General features: G+C 38.6%; 1 protein-coding gene across 3 annotated transcripts in view; it reads left to right on the plus strand.

Moving 5' to 3' along the window:
* UHRF2 (ubiquitin like with PHD and ring finger domains 2) overlaps positions 1-20,570 on the plus strand; it is a 105,930-nt gene that overhangs the window by 26,497 nt on the left and 58,863 nt on the right. For all 3 annotated transcript variants that reach the window (XM_032291092.1, XM_032291093.1, XM_032291094.1), the window contains exon 3: positions 5,351-5,610. In XM_032291092.1, coding sequence (XP_032146983.1) covers positions 5,351-5,610 — 260 coding nt within the window. The remainder of the gene's footprint in view (positions 1-5,350; positions 5,611-20,570) is intronic.

The raw sequence follows: 20,570 nt of genomic DNA on the forward strand, positions 1-20,570 counted from the left end.
TTTTTTTTTTTTTTTTTTTTTTTTTTGAATGAACCTTGGTAATTGTCATAGGTATTTGAAATTTTGACTGGTGCCTTTATTTTTTTCAGATAGAAGTACATATTTCTGGATAGTTCATTCCATAAGTATTTGGATATCTAGCATATGTTTGTAATCAGTATTCTGCCTTCACAGAATTTTTAACACATATTGACTTGTTGACTAAACTGGAAACCATTTAGAAGCTGCTACTTTTGAAATGATTTGCTTTATTTTTATTTTTGAGATGGAATCTTACTCTGTTGCCCAGGCTGGAGTACAGGGATGCCATCTCAGCTCACTGCAACCTCCACCTTATAGGTTCAAGTTATTCTTTGGCTTCAGCCTCTGGACTTACAGGCACCCACCACTATGCCTGGCTAATTTTTGTACTTTTAGTAAAGACGAGGTTTCACCATGTTGTCCAGGCTGGTCTCAAACTCCTGTCCTCAGGTGATCACCTGCCTCAGCCCCCAAAGTACTAGCATTACAGGTGTGAATCACTGTGCCCGGACCAAATTAATTTGTTTAAAATTTGCATTGGATTTTTTGTACTTCCGACAGTACAAATCTGAGTAGATAATATATCAAAACCTTAAGTTGATTATAGGGCACTTAGAAATTGGGCATTTTATTACTTTGTCTTGTTTTCTTGCCTTTGTCACTTGGTAAATATTTTCTTTTTATAGATGTAGAGTTTTCTATACTTGAAATTGCTTTATGGATGATTTTTAGACTTTTCCTTCTGACTGCAATGTTGTAATGAACCTCATGATAAACAGGTATAAAAGATGAATTTTCAAATTAACTTTATTCAAAACTGGCATGAGTAAACATTTAAACAATATGTTAATATGAAATTTCAGGTATGGTGGCTCAAACATGTAATGTCAGCACTTTGGAAGGTCGAGGCAGGCAGATCACCTGAGGTCAGGAGTTCACAGCCAGACTGGCAAACATGGCGAAACCCTGTCTCTACTAAAAATACAAAAATTAGCCAGGCGTACTGGTGTATGACTGTAATCCTAGTTACTCAGAAGGCTGAGATAGGAGGATCTCTTGAACCCAGCGGCAGAGGTTTCAGTGAGCTGAGACTGCACCACTGCACTCCTGCCTGGGTGACAGAACAAGACTCCATCCCCCCCCCAAATTTTTTTTTTTTTACATCTGAAGTTATTTATTACCCAGTATCATTATTTTGCCGTATTTGATAACTCTGAGCAATATGTAACCAGTTTCAAATATTTTCATATGTTACTGCAAGAAACTAGATACCACTACCACATATGGAGAGACTATGAAAGATTGTACAGAGGCTGGGTCCATCCATTCACATTGTGTGTACATTGAACATAAATTGAATCATACTGGTTCTAGATTAGGAACTAATTTTCCGAAGCAAGGTAGACTTTAAACCTAAGTTGGTTTCAATTTTGGTTTTTGTATATGGAAGGTTTTTATAACTCCAGAAAGATTATACTTTTGAAATGGCTGTCTGTCATTGTGGCCTAAATGATGACTGTTTAGAATGATGATGGTAGGCCTTTACAGTTTAGGTGAGCATGTGGTACTGGTAAACTTCTTACGTGTTTTCTTATACTCGTTGTGTGATAGAAAGTACTGGAAACAGAATTATTGATATCTTAGTATATTATTTTTGTCCACAGTACAGTTCTTGATGTTTAGCCTTTTTGATTATGAAATGTAATAGACAGTACAGAGCGTATGGTCAGTGTTTTTCTTCTGGACTGCCTTTAAAACCCAAGCTTTATAAAACAGCTTTAACATCTCACATTCATCTTGGCCCATTCAAATTTTGCCTGACTTAGTATGTCTGTCCAGTGTGCAGAAAGTTTTGAATTTCAGAGCATTTCTCCCCCCACCCAGTTTATATGGATTTCTGTGAGTGGTTACTCACGGCAGTACTTGGCAGGATACTTACTGTACTTAGTAGGATAATACTTTTTTTTTTTGACCAGGCAGTGCCTTGTGTGTAATCTCAGCGCTATGAGAGACCAAGAAAGAGAATTGCTTGAGACCAGGAGCTCAAACCCAGCCTCAGCAACATAGCAAACTCTGACTCTACAAGAAATAACATTAGCTAGGTATGGTGGCATATTCCTGTAGTCCTAGCTGCTCAGGAATTTGAGCTCAGCAGTAGGAGGCTGCAGTGAGCTGTGGTCAGAATGCTGCATCCAGCCTGGGCAACAGAGCAGGAGCCTGTCTTTTAAAAAAAGAAAAAAGGTAATCCCAGCACTTTGAGAGGCAGGGGCAGGTGGACCACCTGAGGTCAGGAGTTTGAGACCAGTCTGGCCAACATGGCAAAACCTTCTCTACTAAAAAAACAAAAAAAAAAAGTTCTTATTTCCAGTTATAAATTCTAGCTATAAATGCAGTTATGAATCTATAACTTGGGCTAGGCCTGGTTTCTCACACCTGTAATCGCAGCACTTTGGGAGGCCGAGGTAGATGGATCATGAGGTCAGGAGTTTGAGACCAGCCTGGCCAATGTGGTGAAACCCTGTCTCTACTAAAAATAACAAAAAATTAGCTGGGCATGGTGGCACATGCCTATACTCCTAGCTACTCAGGAGGCTGAGGCAGGAGAATCGCTTGAACCCAGGAGACAGAGGTTTCAGTGAGCCGAGATCACGCCATTGCACTCCAGCCTGGGCGACAGGGCAAGACTCATCTTAAAAATAAAATAAAATCTATAACTTGTTTCCAGTTATAAAGGTAGGGCATATAAAGAATGCCCTATCTTTGTGAGCTGTTGTGTTCTGTGTGTTGATGTTCAAGCAATGGCAGTATTTTGAGGTTGATTTAGGTTTCTGTTAACTTAGTTTCATTGTTAGATGTTAAGGTAGCCAGGTATTAGATCTGCCTGCTAGTATCATATATTTGATAGGCAAATTCAGTACTTCATTTGTGCCTCTTCCTGCTCCTTAGTAAGGTTGATTATAGTGTAATATATTTTTGCTGTTAACATTTTAGTATCAACTATATGCTGCATTCTCTGCTATAGCGATTTTTTTTTCCTTTGAGACAGAGCCTCACTCTACTGCCCAGGCTGGAGTACAGTGGTGCCATCACAGCTCACTGCAACCTCCGCCTCCAGGGTTCAAGTAATTCCCCTGCCTCAGCCTCCCGAGCAGCTAGGACTACAGGTGCCTCCCACCACACCCAGCTAATTTTTGTATTTTTAGTAGAGACTGGGTTTCACCTTATTGGCCAGGATGGTCTTAAACTCCTGACCTTGTGATCCATCCACCTCGGCCTCCCAGAGTGCTGGGATTACAGGCATGAGCCACCATGGCTGGCCTTACAGCAATATTTTTATAATAATATATGAAACTTACATTTTAATTGGCTGTGACAGATTAGTAACCTCAGTTTATTCTCCTAAGTATGATGGACCTTAACATTGATTATTTTCATTTTTACTATATTGTCTACAAGAGATTAAATGTTTTTAATTTGTCAGTGAGTACTGTGGGAGAAATGAGCCTATGTTTATTTAATATATGAATTAATTTATGTAATCTATAACATACTCAATCTCTGATTCTTGGTAATACCCACGGTGGTTGGCTGTTAGGCTTTTCTTTTGTCCTAAATTCTTCATTCTTGTGTAATATTAAACCTATGTATTTCAAGCTATTTCATTGCTACCGTGTTCATTACATATACTGTCTTTGGTCAAATGTACCTCTTCTGGTAGTGACAGTTGAGATTTTGTTTTGTCTGTATTCTTGCTACCTTCTCTCAGTTTGTGGTTTGAACCTTTTCTTTATTTCAGTAACTTATTTCTAAGATCCTCATTTACCTTTGAAATTCCTGTATACCTATCTTGCCATTTATATCAAGGTTCATGGTATAATGGTAAGAACATAAGCTTTAAAGTCAAGGATGTCTTCAAATCCTGACCTTATATTTCATTAGCTTAAACCTAAAGCAAGTTAATTTCTCAGAGCCTTTCTTTCCTCATTTTGTAAAATAGAAATTAGACTTGTTAGGATTAGACTTACCTGAGTAAGGACCCTTGCATAATATCTGACATATTGACATTTAACTTTTAGTATATACTTCTCCCACAGGGTTTACCATCTGTCAGAATTACGATAAACACCTTAGGTGGTCTCTTCTATCCTCAAGGAAAAGATTGCTTGATGAAGTAGTGATTTTGTGTTGGTTTCATTTTTTTCCTTTTTATGGGCTTTTAAAAAAGTTGAAGGAATTTCTCTTGGCTCTGGCTTCCCCCCACCCCCTTTTTGAGACAGTCTTGCTCTATTGCCCAGGCTGGAGTGCACTGGCCTGATCTTAACTCACTGTAACCTCCACCTCCCGGGTTCAAGTGATTCTCCTACCTCTAAGCTTTCTGTATAGCTGGGATTACAAACGTGCCCCACCATGCCTGGCTAATTTTTGTATTTTTAGTAGAGATGGGGTTTCACCATGTTGGCCAGGCTGGTCTCAAACTCCTGACCTCAAGTGATCCACCCGCCTTGGCCCCCCAAAGTGCTGGGATTACAGTGTGAGCCACCGCGCCTGGCCTGATCTTTTAAACAGTGTTTAAGAAGACAGGATTTTTTTTTTTAACCTTCCATTTTATAACTCTTAATTCTCTGATAACACTCTTTCCTTTTGTCAGATTGCATGGGTTAGTTCTGGATCAGCCATTAGACTTGACTGCATTTTGTGTATTACAGTCCTTTTCATTTTTATATTTCATCTTTGTTCTTTGAGATAGTAGATACACGTATTTGCTTAATGAGTTACTAACAAGTGATGGAACTTCACCATTTTGTATAAATGGGTTCATTAGACTCTTATTTTTTTATTGTGCATAATTCTCTCATTTTCAAGTTTTGTTTTCTGTTTAATACTTTACTGTTTTCTGGTTGGACTGACTGTGTAAGTTACCTTGAAGATTATGAAGAAATGAATGGAACAGATTAATAGTCATAATAGTTTAAAGTCCTGGCTTTTCATTAGTGTCATTCTTTCTGGATGACTTGCAAGAATGACTCTTAGGTACATAAGAATTATATTTTCAAAAGTCTAGTGTATATACCAGTAAGGAGCAGTTAAAGAAAACACCTATTTCATTGAAGGAAATTAGGAAGAAAGTTAGTTTTTATATCAGTAAATAGATTTAGGATAGCACAATCCAGAAAGAATAGTCTTGATCTAATCTTATTAATCACTTTAAACATGAGTAGGCTGAAAATATTGTTTACCATGATAACCCACAAATAACTTGAGTTATATTGAGGTTTTTGAAGCAGTAGACAAAATTAAGCTTCATTAACTGATTTTAAACTTTTTTTAGGTAAATGAATTGGTGGATGCCAGAGATGTCGGCCTTGGTGCTTGGTTTGAAGCACACATACATAGTGTTACTAGAGCTTCTGATGGACAGTCACGTGGCAAAACTCCACTGAAGAATGGCAGTTCTTGTAAAAGGACTAATGGAAATGTAAATCATAAATCCAAAGACAACACAAATAAATTGGACAGTGTACCCTCTACGTCTAATTCAGACTCTGTTGCTGCTGATGAAGACGTTATTTACCATATCCAGTATGATGAGTAAGTGCTCAGACTATTGAGGACTTTATTCATGTTTTCATTTGTAGAAACAAAGCCTTCTATTTCAAGATAATTTTAAAAAGTCTTTCTGAAGAAATCCTTTAGCGGCCATGTTCAGTCTGTTACTTTTTGGTTTTGGTGGTTGTACTTTAATAAGGGCCTTTTAGCTCTCGATTATCTCTGGTTCTTACGTGGTTTATTTTTCAGTATCATAATATTTGGCTTAATTTAGAGTGTATGAGTTTCTGCTTGTCTTTTTCTCTGTTAGGTTTTTTTTTTAATTTTTTTTTTAATTTTACACGGAGTCTCTCTTTGTTGCCCAAGCTGGAGTGCAGTGGTGTGATCTTGCGTCACTGTAACCTCAACCTCCTGGGTTCAAGTGATTATCCTACCTCAGCCTCCCAAGTAGCTGGGATTATAGGCACATGTTGCCATGCCTGGTTAATTTTTGTATTTTTAGTAGAGACAGTGCTTTACCATGTTGTCCAGGCTGGTCTCAAACTTTTGACCGTGAGTGATCTGCCCCCATTTGCCTCTCAAAGTGCTGGGATTATAGGGGTGAGAGCCACTGTGCCCAGCCTCTATTAGGTTTTTTAATAGGTATTTTAACGGTATTTTGTAAAGTGTGTTTTAAAATATGTGGTGTAACAGCCATTTGAGTGACATCTATATGTATATGTTGTAGTGGGGATGGGGAGAGGGTCTCACTTTGCTGCACATGCTGGAATACAGTGATGTGATGGTGGCTCACTGCATTCTCCGCCTCCTGAGTTTAAGCGATCCTCTCACCTTAGCCTCCCAAGTAGCTGAGAATACAGGCATATGTATTGCCATGCTTGGCTAAGGGTTTTTTTTTGGGGGGACAGAGTCTCACACTGTAGCTTAGGGTGGTGTACGGTGGTGCAGTCTCAGCTCACTGCAACCTCCACCTCCTGGGTTCAAGCTAGTCTCCTGCCTTAGCCTCCTGAGTAGCTAGCATTATAGGTGTGTACCACCATGCCCGGCTAATTTTTGTATTTTTAGTAGAAATAGGGTTTTACCATGTTGGCCAGGCTGGTCTCAAACTCCAGATCTCAGGTGATCTGCCCATGTCAGCCTTCCAAAGTGCTGGGATTACAGACATGAGCCAGCACGCCCGGCCAGCTAATTTTTTTGTAGAGATGCGGTCTCACTTTATTGCCCAGGCTGGTGTTGAACTCCTGAGCTCAAGTAATCCTCCTGCCTCAACCTTCCAAAGTGCTGGGATTAAAGGTGTGAGCCACTATGCCCAGTGCAAAATATTTTTTTAAACAGCTTTTTATTGAGATAGTTCATGTACAGTTTACCTGACATATCACCACAAACAAATTTTAGAATATCTCCCAAAAAAGAAATCTCATATTGATTAGCAGTCACTCCCCAACCCCACTTCCTGGAGAAAATAAGATTGATTGATTGATTTAGCGATGGAGTCTCTCTCTGTCATCCAGGTCGGAGTGCTATGGTACAGCCCCAGCTCACTGCAACCTCCACCTTTCAGGTTCAAGCTATTCTTCTGCCTCAGTCTCCTGAGTAGCTGGGACTAGAGGTTCACACGTTGCTAATTATTACATTCTTCAGCAGAAACAGGGGTTCACTGTGTTGGCCAGGCTGGTCTTGAACTCCTGACTTCAAGTGATTCACCTACCTTGGCCTCCTAAGGTGCTGGGATTACAGGCCTGAGCCACCACACCTGGCCCAAAATAGGTTTAAAAATGTTAGGATGGAAGTGGTATTAAGAACTTGCCTTGAGGGCTTAGATTCTGACAGTAAACTGTTGTCTTTACCCATTTAAAAAAATAGTGTAGTACAAAAGTTACTATTGGGACAGATTGATTGACTGATTGAGTTGGAGTTTGACTCTTGTTACCCAGGCTGGAGTGCAGTGGCACCATCTTGGCTCACTGCAACCTCCGCCTTCTGGGTTAAAGTGATTCTCCAGCCTCAGCCTCCCTAGTAGCTGGGATTACAGGCATGTGTCACCATGCCTAGCTAATTTTATATATTTTTTAGTAGAGACGGGGTTTCTCCATGTTGGTCAGGCTGGTCTCGAACTCCTGATCTCAGATGGTCCGCCTGCCTCGGCCTCCCAAAGTGCTGGGATTACAGGCGTGAGCCACTGCACCCAACCAAAAGTTACTGTTGGGACAGATTTAGTATGTATTAAACACACCAAATGAGCTTAAGTCACTATTCAAGTGATACATTAATATGTGTGGAAAATATGCTACCAAATTCTTACCAAGTATTAGTTCAAAATCTAGAATGTTTATAATTTTTCATACCAGAGTATAAATTTGTCTTCTAGCTCCCATGCCTTAAAAACAGTACCGGCAGGATGTGTTGCATGCACAGAGTAGGATTCAAAACGTAAAACTATAGTGAAGAGTAGCTGAAAGAACTAAATACTTAGCTTGAAAAGCTTAGATTATGACAGTTCCCACATTTTAAAAGCTCTTTCAAAAGGAAGTTCTATATAACATAGAAGGGAAGTTTCAGGATAACCTAAACTTCCTACCAGTCAAATCTCTCTGAAGATAGAGAATGGTGCGCCTTGAGATGTAGCCAGTGAACTAGCATTGGCTATTTTCAACCATAGCCTGGAAGACTTATTGGAGATGATGCATTGCAAAGAGAATTTATAAAGTTAGTAATTGTATTAGATGACCTCTTACCTCAGCATATCATTTTTACCTCTAAGCTAGTGTCTCTCAAAGTTAAATTTTTTTACTTCAACTAAATAGGCTTTAAGTACTTAAAGATTACCATCACATTGCATTTATGGCTTTATAGCATTTCTCTCAAATAACTAGTTTTTCATTTGTCTCCTAGAGTGATAAGCATTATTTGGGAAACCTGTGCACAGTTTATCTCCAAGCCTCTGAGTACGGCGTGTAGTTTGAACAAGATATCAGTTAGCAAAAGCAGGGAGATGTACATGAGATAAAAGAAACCTGCCTCTGGAATTCTTTTGGGATATGCAATGTTTGTCAGTCAAAATGCAGATGTTTAAAATCTATTTTTTATAGTAATCTACATATCTAATAGATTACTAGACCAGATTAATTACCAGTTTTTGAAATGAACCTTCATTAAAACAAAATTGCTTGCTGAATTAGGCCAAGATAGATATTCCCTTGAATTTTCAGCTCCTACTCCAGTGAGAGCAGAGTTAAAAACAATTTTTAGTCTATGAGGAATGATAGACATTACAGATTTATGATGTTTCTATTTAGGTAAAGGAGTTTCAAAAACAAAACCAAAAAACCTTAAGATATGGTAGAAGACGTAACTCTCAAATATAACTGAAATAATTTGTTTCTTAATTTGTCTCCATTTTTCTTCTAAAAATTATAGATAGAAACTAAATTCATGAAAAACAGGTTATATTAAATATGAAATTTTTTTTTTTTTTTTTTTTTTTTTTGAGACGGAGTTTCACTCATGTTACCCAGGCTGGAATGCAATGGCGCGATCTCGGCTCACCGCAACCTCCACCTCCTGGGTTCAGGCAATTCTCCTGCCTCAGCCTCCTGAGTAGCTGGGATTACAGGCACGCACTACCATGCCCAGCTAATTTTTTGTATTTTTAGTAGAGACGGGGTTTCACCATGTTGACCAGGATGGTCTCGATCTCTTGACCTCGTGATCCACCCGCCTCGGCCTCCCAAAGTGCTGGGATTACAGGCTTGAGCCACCGTGCCCGGCCAATATGAAATGTTTTAAAATTTGAGTTTTACTAGTTACTTGTAAATGTTCCTTTTTTTTTATGGATTTCTTGGTGAACATAGGCTGAATTGTTTTTTCTTTGTTTGAAACAGAGCCTTGCTCTATGGCCCAGGCTGTAGTGCAGTGGCATGATCTTGACTCACTGCAATTTCTGTCTCCCGGGTTCAGATGATTCTCCTGTCTCAGCCTCCTGAGACACAGATATGCACCACCCCGACCGGCTAATTTTTGTGTTTTTAGTAGAGACAGAGTTCCGCTGTGTTGGCCAGGCTTGTCTTGAACTCCTGACTTCAAGTGATCCACCTGCCTCCATGTCCCAAAGTTTTGGGATTACAGGTGTGAACCCCCATGCCCTTCCTGAATTATTGAAGGTTTCTTGTGAATATTCGATAGTTTGTCTGCCTTAAGGCCTACATTAAACTGTCAACTTTGTGGTTCACAGCTCTATGCAGATAGTGCAAAGCAAACATGGGGTTGACATTATGTACAAAGTAGATGGATATTTGTAGGTTTTTTTCCGGATTGCTCTTCTGTGTCACTTATCTGTCCTCACCCTTGTTTTAGTAGAACTCAACCTAATCAGTACTCAGGGAAAACTTTGGCAGTAGAATTATTAAATTTAAACTCTGGAGATTTAGATTCCAAGGAATTCTTAAGTCATTTTTAAAAGCATTCCGTTAGTGGGCACATACAACTTGGCTGTGAGAACTACCTCTCCTTACTCAGACTCTGATTACTGGAGAGAGACTGTACTTCTGAATGAAAACTCTTGTTTCTAGTGGTATTTTGAACAGAACAGAAATGGACTTTGGGAGGCCAAGGCAGGGAAAAAAGCAAAGGGAAGAAAACTTAAAAGTAAGCGAGATGTCAAGATATAGAGGCAATTATAGATCATTAAGTCATCAGTATTTTATTTTACTAAGTGTACTGTTCAGTTTTATAGCTTCCTCAATATTGCTTATTCGTATCAATTATCCTCTCTGTAGTTAAGATATTAAAAGTTAAGATTTAACATTTTTAAGGGCCCTAAATGTCTAAATTCACAAAACTGACAGCCGTCTTGCAAGTGGAGACCCTGAAGCTATTGATGAAGAGTCAGGATGTTGACTGAGGGAAGTAGTGGTGTTGAAAGGCAATCATTTCCTTAGTGTTTTTAATAATATCTGTGGCATAGCTTATGATGTTTTAGAGATTGTTGTCTTATGTGCCAGACTCGGCATAACTCTTTATGCAGATGCTGCATAATCTTTAGCGTGACTATAATGTTAGTTACATTAACTCTCATATGAGGAAACCAAGGGTTAATTATATAATTAGCCAAGGGTCACATCTATTAAATTGTCTGACTCCAGAACCTAAGAGTTCACCAATATGCGATATTGTGATTCAGCACAGACATGTTACATATAATTGTAATAGCCTACTTATATATTGCCCTCAGAGGTGAACTATTTTATATAAACATTTAATAGCAAGTATGACCTAAAGACTTGCTTTAGACTTTGCCTCGGATTTAAAGCAAAAAGCACACATGCAGTTTCTATTGAGTTAAACCATGGGTGTGTCATCCACTTAGGCTATCCTGCCAAATTTTTTCTGTACTCATCATTTGGCTGCTTTATGAGCAGACAAATGCTAAAATCTTTGTCTTGCTTTTGTATTAAGAAGCATCTGCTCTCAATGGATTTGGTTTAGATTCATTTGAATTACTTAGACTAGTGGTCCTCAACCCTGGCACACTTGTCTAAGTTTTCAGAGTTTTCAAAATGATCAGTGTATGGGACCTCTTCCCATAGAATTTCTAGTATAATCCTTCTGAGGGATCACCCTTCCTTCTCCCTGGCATTGATGTCTTCAAAAGTTCTAATGATTCTTCTAATCATTCCCTGTGATAATAATTCCCTGTGATTCTAATGTCTAGCCATGGTTGAGAACCACTGCGTTTGTCCACTGATTCTCAAAGTGTGGTGCTTGGCCAGGAGCATCAGAGTCACGTGTTAGAAATGCAAATTCTTGGCCTGTGCAGTGGCTCATACCTGTAACCCTAGCACTTTGGGAGCCCATGGCAAGGAGATTACTTGAGACCAGGAGTTCAAGACCAGCGTAGGCAACATGGCAAAACCCCGTCTCTACTAAATAAATGAATGAATGAATGAATGAATGAATGAATGAATGCCAGCTATGATGGTGTGCACCTGTAGTCCCAGCTACTCAGGAGGCTGAAGTGGGAGGATGGCTTGAGCCAAAAATGATATGCATTCTTTATTTATTTATTTTTTTTGAGACGCCCTGTCGCACAGCCTGGAGTGCAATGGCGTGATCTGTGTTCACTGTAACCTCTGCCTCCCGGGTTCAAGCAATTCTTCTGCCTCAGCCTCCCTGACAGCTGGGATTACAGGCATGTTTCACCACGCCCGGTTAATTTTTTTGTATCTTTTAGTAGAGATGTGATTTCACCATGTTGGCCAGACTGGTCTCAAACTCCTGACCTGGTGATTTGCCTGCCTCAGCCTCCCAAAGTGCTGGGATTACAGGCATGAGCCACCATGCCTGGCCAGATTCATTCTTATTTTAGTGTGTCTAGTTAGTTTGTAGCTTGTTTTTTCTTTTTTCCATTTAGCTTCCCTGTTGACAAAATATTGGAGCTCAGTCTTTTCTAAAATTTTATTTCATTCAAGCTAAATGATCTATAGGTGACTTTAAATGAGGGACTGTTTCTCGAATATACAGTCTTTACCCGTATGAATTTTGCATAGAAAGTAATGTGCATAATGTATTCATGGGGGAATTTGTCTAGCAAATTCTTGAATGAGTGATGTGCTATATAATAGTTGACCATTCTCAGATCTAAGGTTTTTCTCGCTCTGTTGCCCAAGCTGGAATGCAGTGGCATGATCTTTGTTTGCTGCAACCTCTGCCTTCCAGGTGCAAGCGATTCTCATGCCTCAGCCTCCCTAGTAGCTGAGATTACAGGTGCCTGCCACCATGTCTGGCTAATTTTGGCATTTTTAGTAGAGATGGGGTTTCACCGTATTTGGCAGGTTGGTCTCAAACTGCTGACCTCAAGTGATCCGCCCACCTTGGCCTCCTAGAGTGCTGGAATTACAGGTGTGAGCCACCACCGGCAGTCAGTCCTTTTAAACTAGATGTCACATTCTTTCCTGATTGTAAAGTGCTGTTTCCTTGACATGTTATCAGTGGATGAAGCAACTCAGTCCCTGGTCAATACAGAATAATCAACCCATAAATTTTCAGTCAGTTCAGAAGTTCTCTAAACATTGGCTTAAAGTGTTTTTTTTTTTCCTTTCTTTTTTTTTTTTTTTTTTTTGAGACAGGGTCTCACTCCATCACCCAGGTGGAAATGGAGTGGCGCAAACGTGGCTCACTGCAACCTTGACTTCCTGAGCTGAAGTGATCCTCCTGCCTCAGCTTGGACCACGGGTGCACACGATTGCACTCAGTTAATTTTTGATTTTTTTTTAAGCGATGACATCTCACTTTGTTGCCCAGGCTGGTCTCAAACTCTAGGTGCAAGCAATCCTTCCACCTCGACCTCCCAAAAGTGCTGGGAGTACAGGCCTTCAGCCACTGTGCCTGGCATGGCATGAAGTTCATAATGCTGTGGTCTAGGCTTTAATTTTTAGGCCATAGTTACCACACTACCACCTGTTCTCTTTATCCTCTTACAGCCAAGGATTTAACATGCACCATTAGTCTTACAGGTCAATTCAAAAGATAAGTGTAAGGAAACTATTGTTGTTAGTGACTTGCTTTTCCTTGCTTTATTAAACTTAGTGGTCTAATTTAGACGCCTTGGCTTGTAACTTTAGATGATTTCTGTAAGAATAAAAGTAAGCTAGAAAATACCTAGTAGTTTAAACAACGCAATGTGTATGTAAAGAGGAAAAATCTTAAGAAAGTTAGTATGTCAGTATTGCATCTTAAGAATGAACAGTTACCTGTGGCTAGGTAAGTTACAGTCTTTAACCATGGGCAAATGATTGCCTAGAGCCTTTTCATAGTGAAGACCAAATTAAAGTAGCTTAATCCAATAATTCTCTTAATAAAATAACACTGTGGCCAAGCAGTATACAAATACTTTATCTGGATTTTCTCATGTAATCCTCATAGAAACTCAGTGAAGTAGATATTTTCTTATGTGTAAAGTGGGAAGAGTAACTGAGATTTAACGAAGTAACTTACCCAATGTTAGAGAGCTAGTAGGTAGTAGGCAGACTCCAAAAAGCACATGCTTGCAACTGCTCTGCTATACTACCTCTCATTTTAGGAGAAGCATGCTTTTAAAAAACACTGTTGTAAAACACCATCTGTCTATAGCATATCAGTTTGTTTACATAACTTAAATATTTGTGTTTATCTCTAGTCAGGAACAGATATGATAAACCAGGGAGGTCCTTTACTTGCCAATAAACACCTGTATGTACTTCTCTGTGGGGAGAACACATACTCTTTAGTATTAAAAGCGTTGCTTAAACCAAATAGGTTCAACTGCTGCTTTTAATACAGTGTTAAGGCTTTACCATGGGATGGGATCGAAATCAAATGAAATGTTACAACATCACTTAGAATTTTGTGGGTGACTCAGGCAAGGCTGTAATTAAAAACTCATCTGGCAAACGTCCTAAAATATGTGGTCATTGTTCCCAGCATTCTTTAAGATTTCTGGACCTATTTCTCAGGGTGTGGTACATGATTTTGAGGAGCCTTGATTATGGCTACTGCAAATAGAAGTCAGTGAGCCAATTCTGAATAAAATCAGGTGGTATTTTTAGATGAAAGTAGTTTTTCTAAAAAGTAACAAAACTAATTTTCTTGAGTACATTGATGTAGTGATCTTTTTCTTAAAGAGCCCCAAAAATGTTTTTGACAGTGTCAAATGTAATGATTTCTAGGTTTTGAGGGGAGAAACTAGATTTTTCTTGAATTAAGTGTCATGTCAATCTTGAGTATAGGGAACTAGAATAAGACATTTAATTTCAGAACCCTGGTACAATAACCTATCTGCTCTATTGCTTTTTGGTTGTTACTGGTGTATTTACCAAAGACTTAAGACTATTTCCTATATGTATGACTTGTAGGGTCCTGAGTGGATGGTAATCAAAAGGAGAGAGGAAGAAGCTAGATATGTATGTGACTTTTTTATTGCTCATGTGTTAAAAGATCACTTAGTACTTAGAAGAAGGACTTCACAGATAGCAGTAGATCTGACCTCTTCAAACCTATGTATCATCCCTTTACATTTGTGTTTCTCAAAGATGGTCAGAAACACTGCATTTTAACTAGTGTAAGATGTTTAAGAAACAGATTCCTGAGGGAACCCTCTCTCCTTGCCCCCTCATTTTGTGGTCCTTGGATAGGGCCCAGGAATAATCTACTTGCTCTTTGGCTTTCGCTCTTTTGTTCCTTCCTTCTTTGTTTTGCTCCTTCCTTTCTTCCTGCCTGCCTGCCTGCCTTCCTGCCTTCCCCCACCCTTGCCCCCTACCACGACGAGGTCTTGCTCTTGTGGCCCAGGCTGCAGTGCAGTGGCACAATCTCAGCTCACTATAACCTCCCACTTCTGGGTTCAAGCGATTCTTGTGCCTCAGCCTCCTGAGCAGCTGGGATTATAGGCACCCACCACAACACCTGGCTAATGTTTGTATTTTTAATAGACACGGGGTTTCACCATGTTGGCCAGGCTGGTCTCGAACTCTTGACGTCAGGTGATTAACCTGCCTTGGCCTCCCAAAGTCGTGGGATTACAGGCCTGAATCACCATGCCCAGCCTAGGAATATAATTTTCAAACAGGTACCATGGTGACCATTAATTATACAGAGCAGTGGTTTTATAGCAGGCCAGAGAGAACTGAAACCTATGGACAAAAAGCCAACGAACAGGAAGCAAATTGGTTTTGGACAACCTCGGGAAGGCTCAGGCCTTGAATTCACTAGGTACTTTGGAAGAAGGCATGTGGAATAGAGCTAAGAATAAGAGGATTGGTTAATTTCTGTTAAAGAGCATTTTAACTACTTTTAACCCTGCCTAATGTTTAAAACAAGAAGGCATGCTCTCCAGGAAATAGGAATCAACAAAGGAGATAATGGAAGGAGATCCTAGCATGATAGCTATGTACCAGCCATAAAGCCTGCGATTGAAATTGGACGGAGGCAATAGAAGAAATGTTTCAAAGTTGCAAAAAGATGGAGTACCTAGATGTCTGAACAGAGTTCTACAACTGTATAGGAATGTAGATAAATTAATAATAGGTACATATTAATAACTAAAAAGAGCAACCAAATACTCAAAGGAAAACACAGTTGTGGAAGGAAGGAAATGTAATTGAAGCATTATTTCATTACCTAGCCGTGAATACTATTTAGCTAACATGTGAAAGATACGGATTTTACAAACTACGTAGTTTGTTTAATATCCTTAAGAAGAAGAAAAAAGTTTGTCAGTCCTTGTTAAGAGTATAGAGTCTAGAGCCAGATGATAAGTTTGAATCATGTCTCTCTCTTCCTTATTACCGTCCAAATAAATAACTTCTATGCTTCATCTGTAATACAGGGATACAATAATGCCTAACTGTCCTAAGGGTTGTTGTAAGTATATGTGAATACTTAGTGCGGTGCCTTGGTGTTAGTAATAATAAGAGGAGGATGGAGGCAAGTGAAATATATTTGGTAGATGTTAACAGTAACAGATTAACAACAAAAAATACAAAACATGCTGTTTGAAAATGTTGAGGTAAATAAGATAAAGTGTTTGCCTCTTGAGTAACAGGAGTTAGGAATGTGGTGGGTTGTGGCAGTAGACAGACTACTTATCTTCATTGTAAGCCTTGAGTGTTACCTTTTAAAATTTATACACGTAAGGAAAAACTTCAAAAACCAGAAAGAGCCTTTTGTGTTTAGTCCGTGGTTGGATTTTTACTTGCATAGTATTTGTATTTATTATAGAAATCTTTAAATATTGCAGAATAACAGTATGATGAACCCATCACCTTGCTTTAATCATTTTCAACTCATGGCCAATTTTGTTTTATCTTTACCAGCACCCTTGAGCATCACTGTATTATTTTGAAGCAATTCCTGAACCTTACATTATTTCTGTTGCAAATGGCCTCATATGTAGCCTTGGAAACTGTGAATCTCCCCTTAAGAAAGATTTTGATGGCCGGGCACGGTGGCTCATGCCTGTAATCCCAGCACTTTGGGAGGCCAAATGAGGTGGATCATGAGGTCAGGAGTTTGAGACCAGCCTGAGCAACATGGTGAAACCCTGTTTCTACTAAAAATACAAAACTTAGCTGGGCGTGATGGGATACGCCTGTAATCCCAGCTACTTGGGAGGCAGAGGTAGGAGAATCGCTTAAGCACGGGAGGCAGAGGTTGTGGTGAGCCAAGATCGTGCCACTGCACTCCAGCCTGGGTGGCAGAGCGAGACTCCATCTCAGAAACAAAACAGACCATCACTGACCAGCTGCAAGTAGTGCGGTTAGCTGATCACTTTCAACTACAGCTCTTTCTAACTCTGCCAGTGTTAGAGGCAAAGCTATGCTCTTTCTTGTCCTCCCTCAGCCAGTGACCAAGTGTGGCAGAGCTTCCAGGATTTGGCAATTTCTACCCAATGTTAATGTCACACCTGAGCTTGCCATTAGATTGACAAAGATGTTGTCAGAGTTGAACCACACTCAGGGTTTTCCTGCCCCTTTTTTCTTTCAAAGTGATAGACCAGCATCATGGTCTAAGGGCTTTTACTGCCTAGCTATGTTTCCTTTCCGTGTTTTTCATAGGTGTTACCTTCATCTTTTCTGTTTCCCAGAGTATCCAACTGACAAAATGGCTTAAAAATGATTCTTTTTAGAGTTTGCAGAAAAGAGTTATCAGATCTGAGACTGCTGTCCCTAAAATGATCGGTTCATATGGGTTGGCCCCCGCCTGTGGGTGCCTAAGATTTCAGGAACATTACCATTATTTTCTGATTAAAAATAGTTCACTGTGCCTGAACTATTTTTGCAAACAATATGGTTTATGCTGAATACTTGCTTCTGGAAGTCTGGAATTCTGGTATGTGCTAGGCAGTACCTATTATCAGCCCCTAATTACCTTGAACACACTAATAAGCTGCTCTGGCAGACAATATTTCACACAGTTGGTTGTTGGTGGCATTAAGCATGCCCTGTGTAACTCTCCTGGGAGATGACTCTTAGAGAGCTGTGCCTGTTTCCTGTGGTCACTTCATGTGCCTTTTCCCTTTGCTGATTTTGCTTTTTGTTGTTGTTTTTTGTTTTGTTGTTGTCGTTTTGGCTGTATTAAATCATCATTGGTATAGCTTCATGCTGTGATGTGTGGAGGAGTCCTGTGAGTTCTTCTACATCATCGAACCAGGGAATGGACTTTGAAACCCTGACATACAAAGTGTAACAACAAGTGTCACATAAAATTTCCAATGATTCCTTAACATCAGATAACGCTTCAGATAAGAGTTCATAGTTCCTTAATTATCTTTTTAAAATATACCTAGGTTGTTCAAATAAGGATCAAAACAAACTCCATCCATTGCATTTTGTTGCTTAGTCTCAATCTACAGATTTCTTCCCCTTTTGCCCTCTGTTTATTTAAATAAACTGTGTCATTTGTCTTGTACAATTTACTCAGTCTGGATATTACTACTCACATCCCTGATGTGGTATTTAACACATTCTTCTGTTACGTGTTAGTTTCCTGAGAAGCTAATAATCACATCTAAAGTTTCATTTGATTTACACTCTATTAGATAAGACTACTTGAGAGACAGTTTTTGTTTAACCTAGGGCATGACATCATATCAGGAGACACTTTTCTGTGGTAAGATTCAGATGTTGTTAGCCTAATATACTCATCATAAAATTTGCTGCCTACTTGTAATGTAATTTCCTAGAATCCTTCAAAGGTTGATCAGTGAGATTGTTATTTTTAAGTATTATGAGCTTCCAGTGCATCTTAACACTTACTTTAACCTATCCCAGTTGTTACTTTGGTGCTCAGATTGTCTCATCTTTGGCCTATGGAGGATCCTTCAAGTTGAAACTGTCATAATAGTTTTTGAGTGTTTCTCTGTGTTCAGGTATAACAGAATGCGCCAGCTCTGGGTTCAGCCATGTCTAGGAATAGTTATTTTGAATTGGAAATGGTATTTAAAGCACACAGTCTGTCCTGCTCATTGATAGGTGTTTGATCATGTTTCTAGGTCTTGTCATTTGACAGAACTATGAAATAACTTTTAAGTATACTAGGGGCGAACATTGATATATCCAATTAAATTTAGAGTGAAAGGGTTATAACTTAACCTCTGTGGTTTTATATTTAATTTTACCCTGAAAAATCACAGTTCCTAATGATGTCACTGATTTGCCGTATCCTAGTCGTGGTAGTTTTCATACTAACAATACTAATATTGCAAACAATAGGACTACTGAAAAGTCAGTTCTTTTTTGTCCTTAGGAGATACATCATTTGGGCTGTCTAGTGTACTATGCTTTCACATAACTTGTAATAGTTTCTCTTGGTGGTGTTAAACTACCAGTTGTGTAGTTTCGTTCATTTTGCTTTTGGTTTTTAGGGATTTCTCACATTTTGTTAGTTGTTTTATAATTATGTGACACATTACATAGTTCTGTAGTTAAGTCTCCAAAACAAAGATACTGAAGAGAAGTTGAGCTTCCATCCTGTTTGCTTCTATCTTATTTCTTACCTAGTTTTTAAGTAACAGTATTTGTTAGTTTGGTTTATACTTCTGTTTACTGACAGATTCCCCTCTAAGTGGGGAAAATACCACTTTGTATTCATCAGCAATATATGAGAGTACCTGTTTTCCCATAGCCTGTCAACAAATTGTAATCAGACTTCATAAAAAGACATAGATCTATTTTATAAGCAAGATGTGTTGGGCCTAGTTTGGGAAAGGTAGATTTTAACTAAGGAGATAGAGTTACATTAAATAGCAATTAACAGATTATCGTAAGTAGGACTAAGTAACTGGATAAAGGCAATATAAGAGGAATTGGGGATAACTCTTATACTTCTAAGAGCATGAAGGGTTTTTCTTAGAGAATACTGAGCACCAGCAGATTATGGGGTAGAGGGATTCCATTTTGGATGCTTTGTATTTGAGGTACTTCTGGGTCATCGCATTTGGAGGTGTAGTTGGTTATATGAATCTGAAAAGCCTGGGTGAGAGTGGAGCTTTAGAGTTATCACTGTATATGTTAAAATATGTGTAAATGAAGATGCCCAGGAGAATATTATACCTAACATTTGAGGACATGATAGGTTCCCAACTGTAAGAGAAGTTTTATGTACCTTTTCTGTTTTGTTTTGTTTTTAATCTCCTTGGTTAGAATTTAAAAACATGTGCTTCACTTTCATGACTTAACTTTTGCAGACTTAACTATGTATATGTATGAGTATATATAGAATATATATAATTCACTACATAATTCTCTCCTGAATTTGTACAAATTTTGTTTTCATGCGAGTATAGCTTAAATTTCTTTGTTGTGGTGTATGGAATGATTTATTTTGTCCTGTCTCCATATAAACATAACTTTATGTACAATTTTAAAACTTTAGATTCTCTACTTTGTTCAAAACATTTCCATTCTGGGCATTTAATTTTGACAAAGTTAGGCAAATGGAGGTGGGTTTTTGTTTTTGTTTTTTTTTTTCCGCCACTGAAATATGCTTTTTACAATATTATTTAAAAACATACAGAATGATGTGTTGTCAGAATAATTTTCACATTACAGCTGAGAAAAGAATCTCATCTGAAATAAAATAGTTTTGTCTTTGGCCTTAAAAATACTGAGGCAGCAAATGAATTCACAGCTATGGAATTAGAAAAGCACTAAAAGATCTAGTTTAACCTCATTTTATAGATTGAGAAAAATGCTGGTTATTTTTCTGACCAAACCGTTGTGAAACAACCTGAGTCTATAAACATCTGGTGTTGGTCTACAGACTTCTAAGTTTAGGTTTGACCATTAAAAAGTGTGATTGCAATGGAGAAGAGTAGAATCATAGACATAATTTTGTACTTGCCAGATTCCTTCTTTAAGATTACTTCTACATAATAATAAAATATTAACTGACATTTACTTACCCCATTATGTACTGTTGTAAGTGCTTTAAAAGACTTCTCATTTTAGTTCTCAAAACCATCTTATGAAATA

Source organism: Sapajus apella, unplaced genomic scaffold, assembly GCF_009761245.1.
Source record: "Sapajus apella isolate SASKATOON/1434 unplaced genomic scaffold, GSC_monkey_1.0 scaffold24, whole genome shotgun sequence".
In the NCBI taxonomy this organism is placed as follows: domain Eukaryota; kingdom Metazoa; phylum Chordata; class Mammalia; order Primates; family Cebidae; genus Sapajus; species Sapajus apella.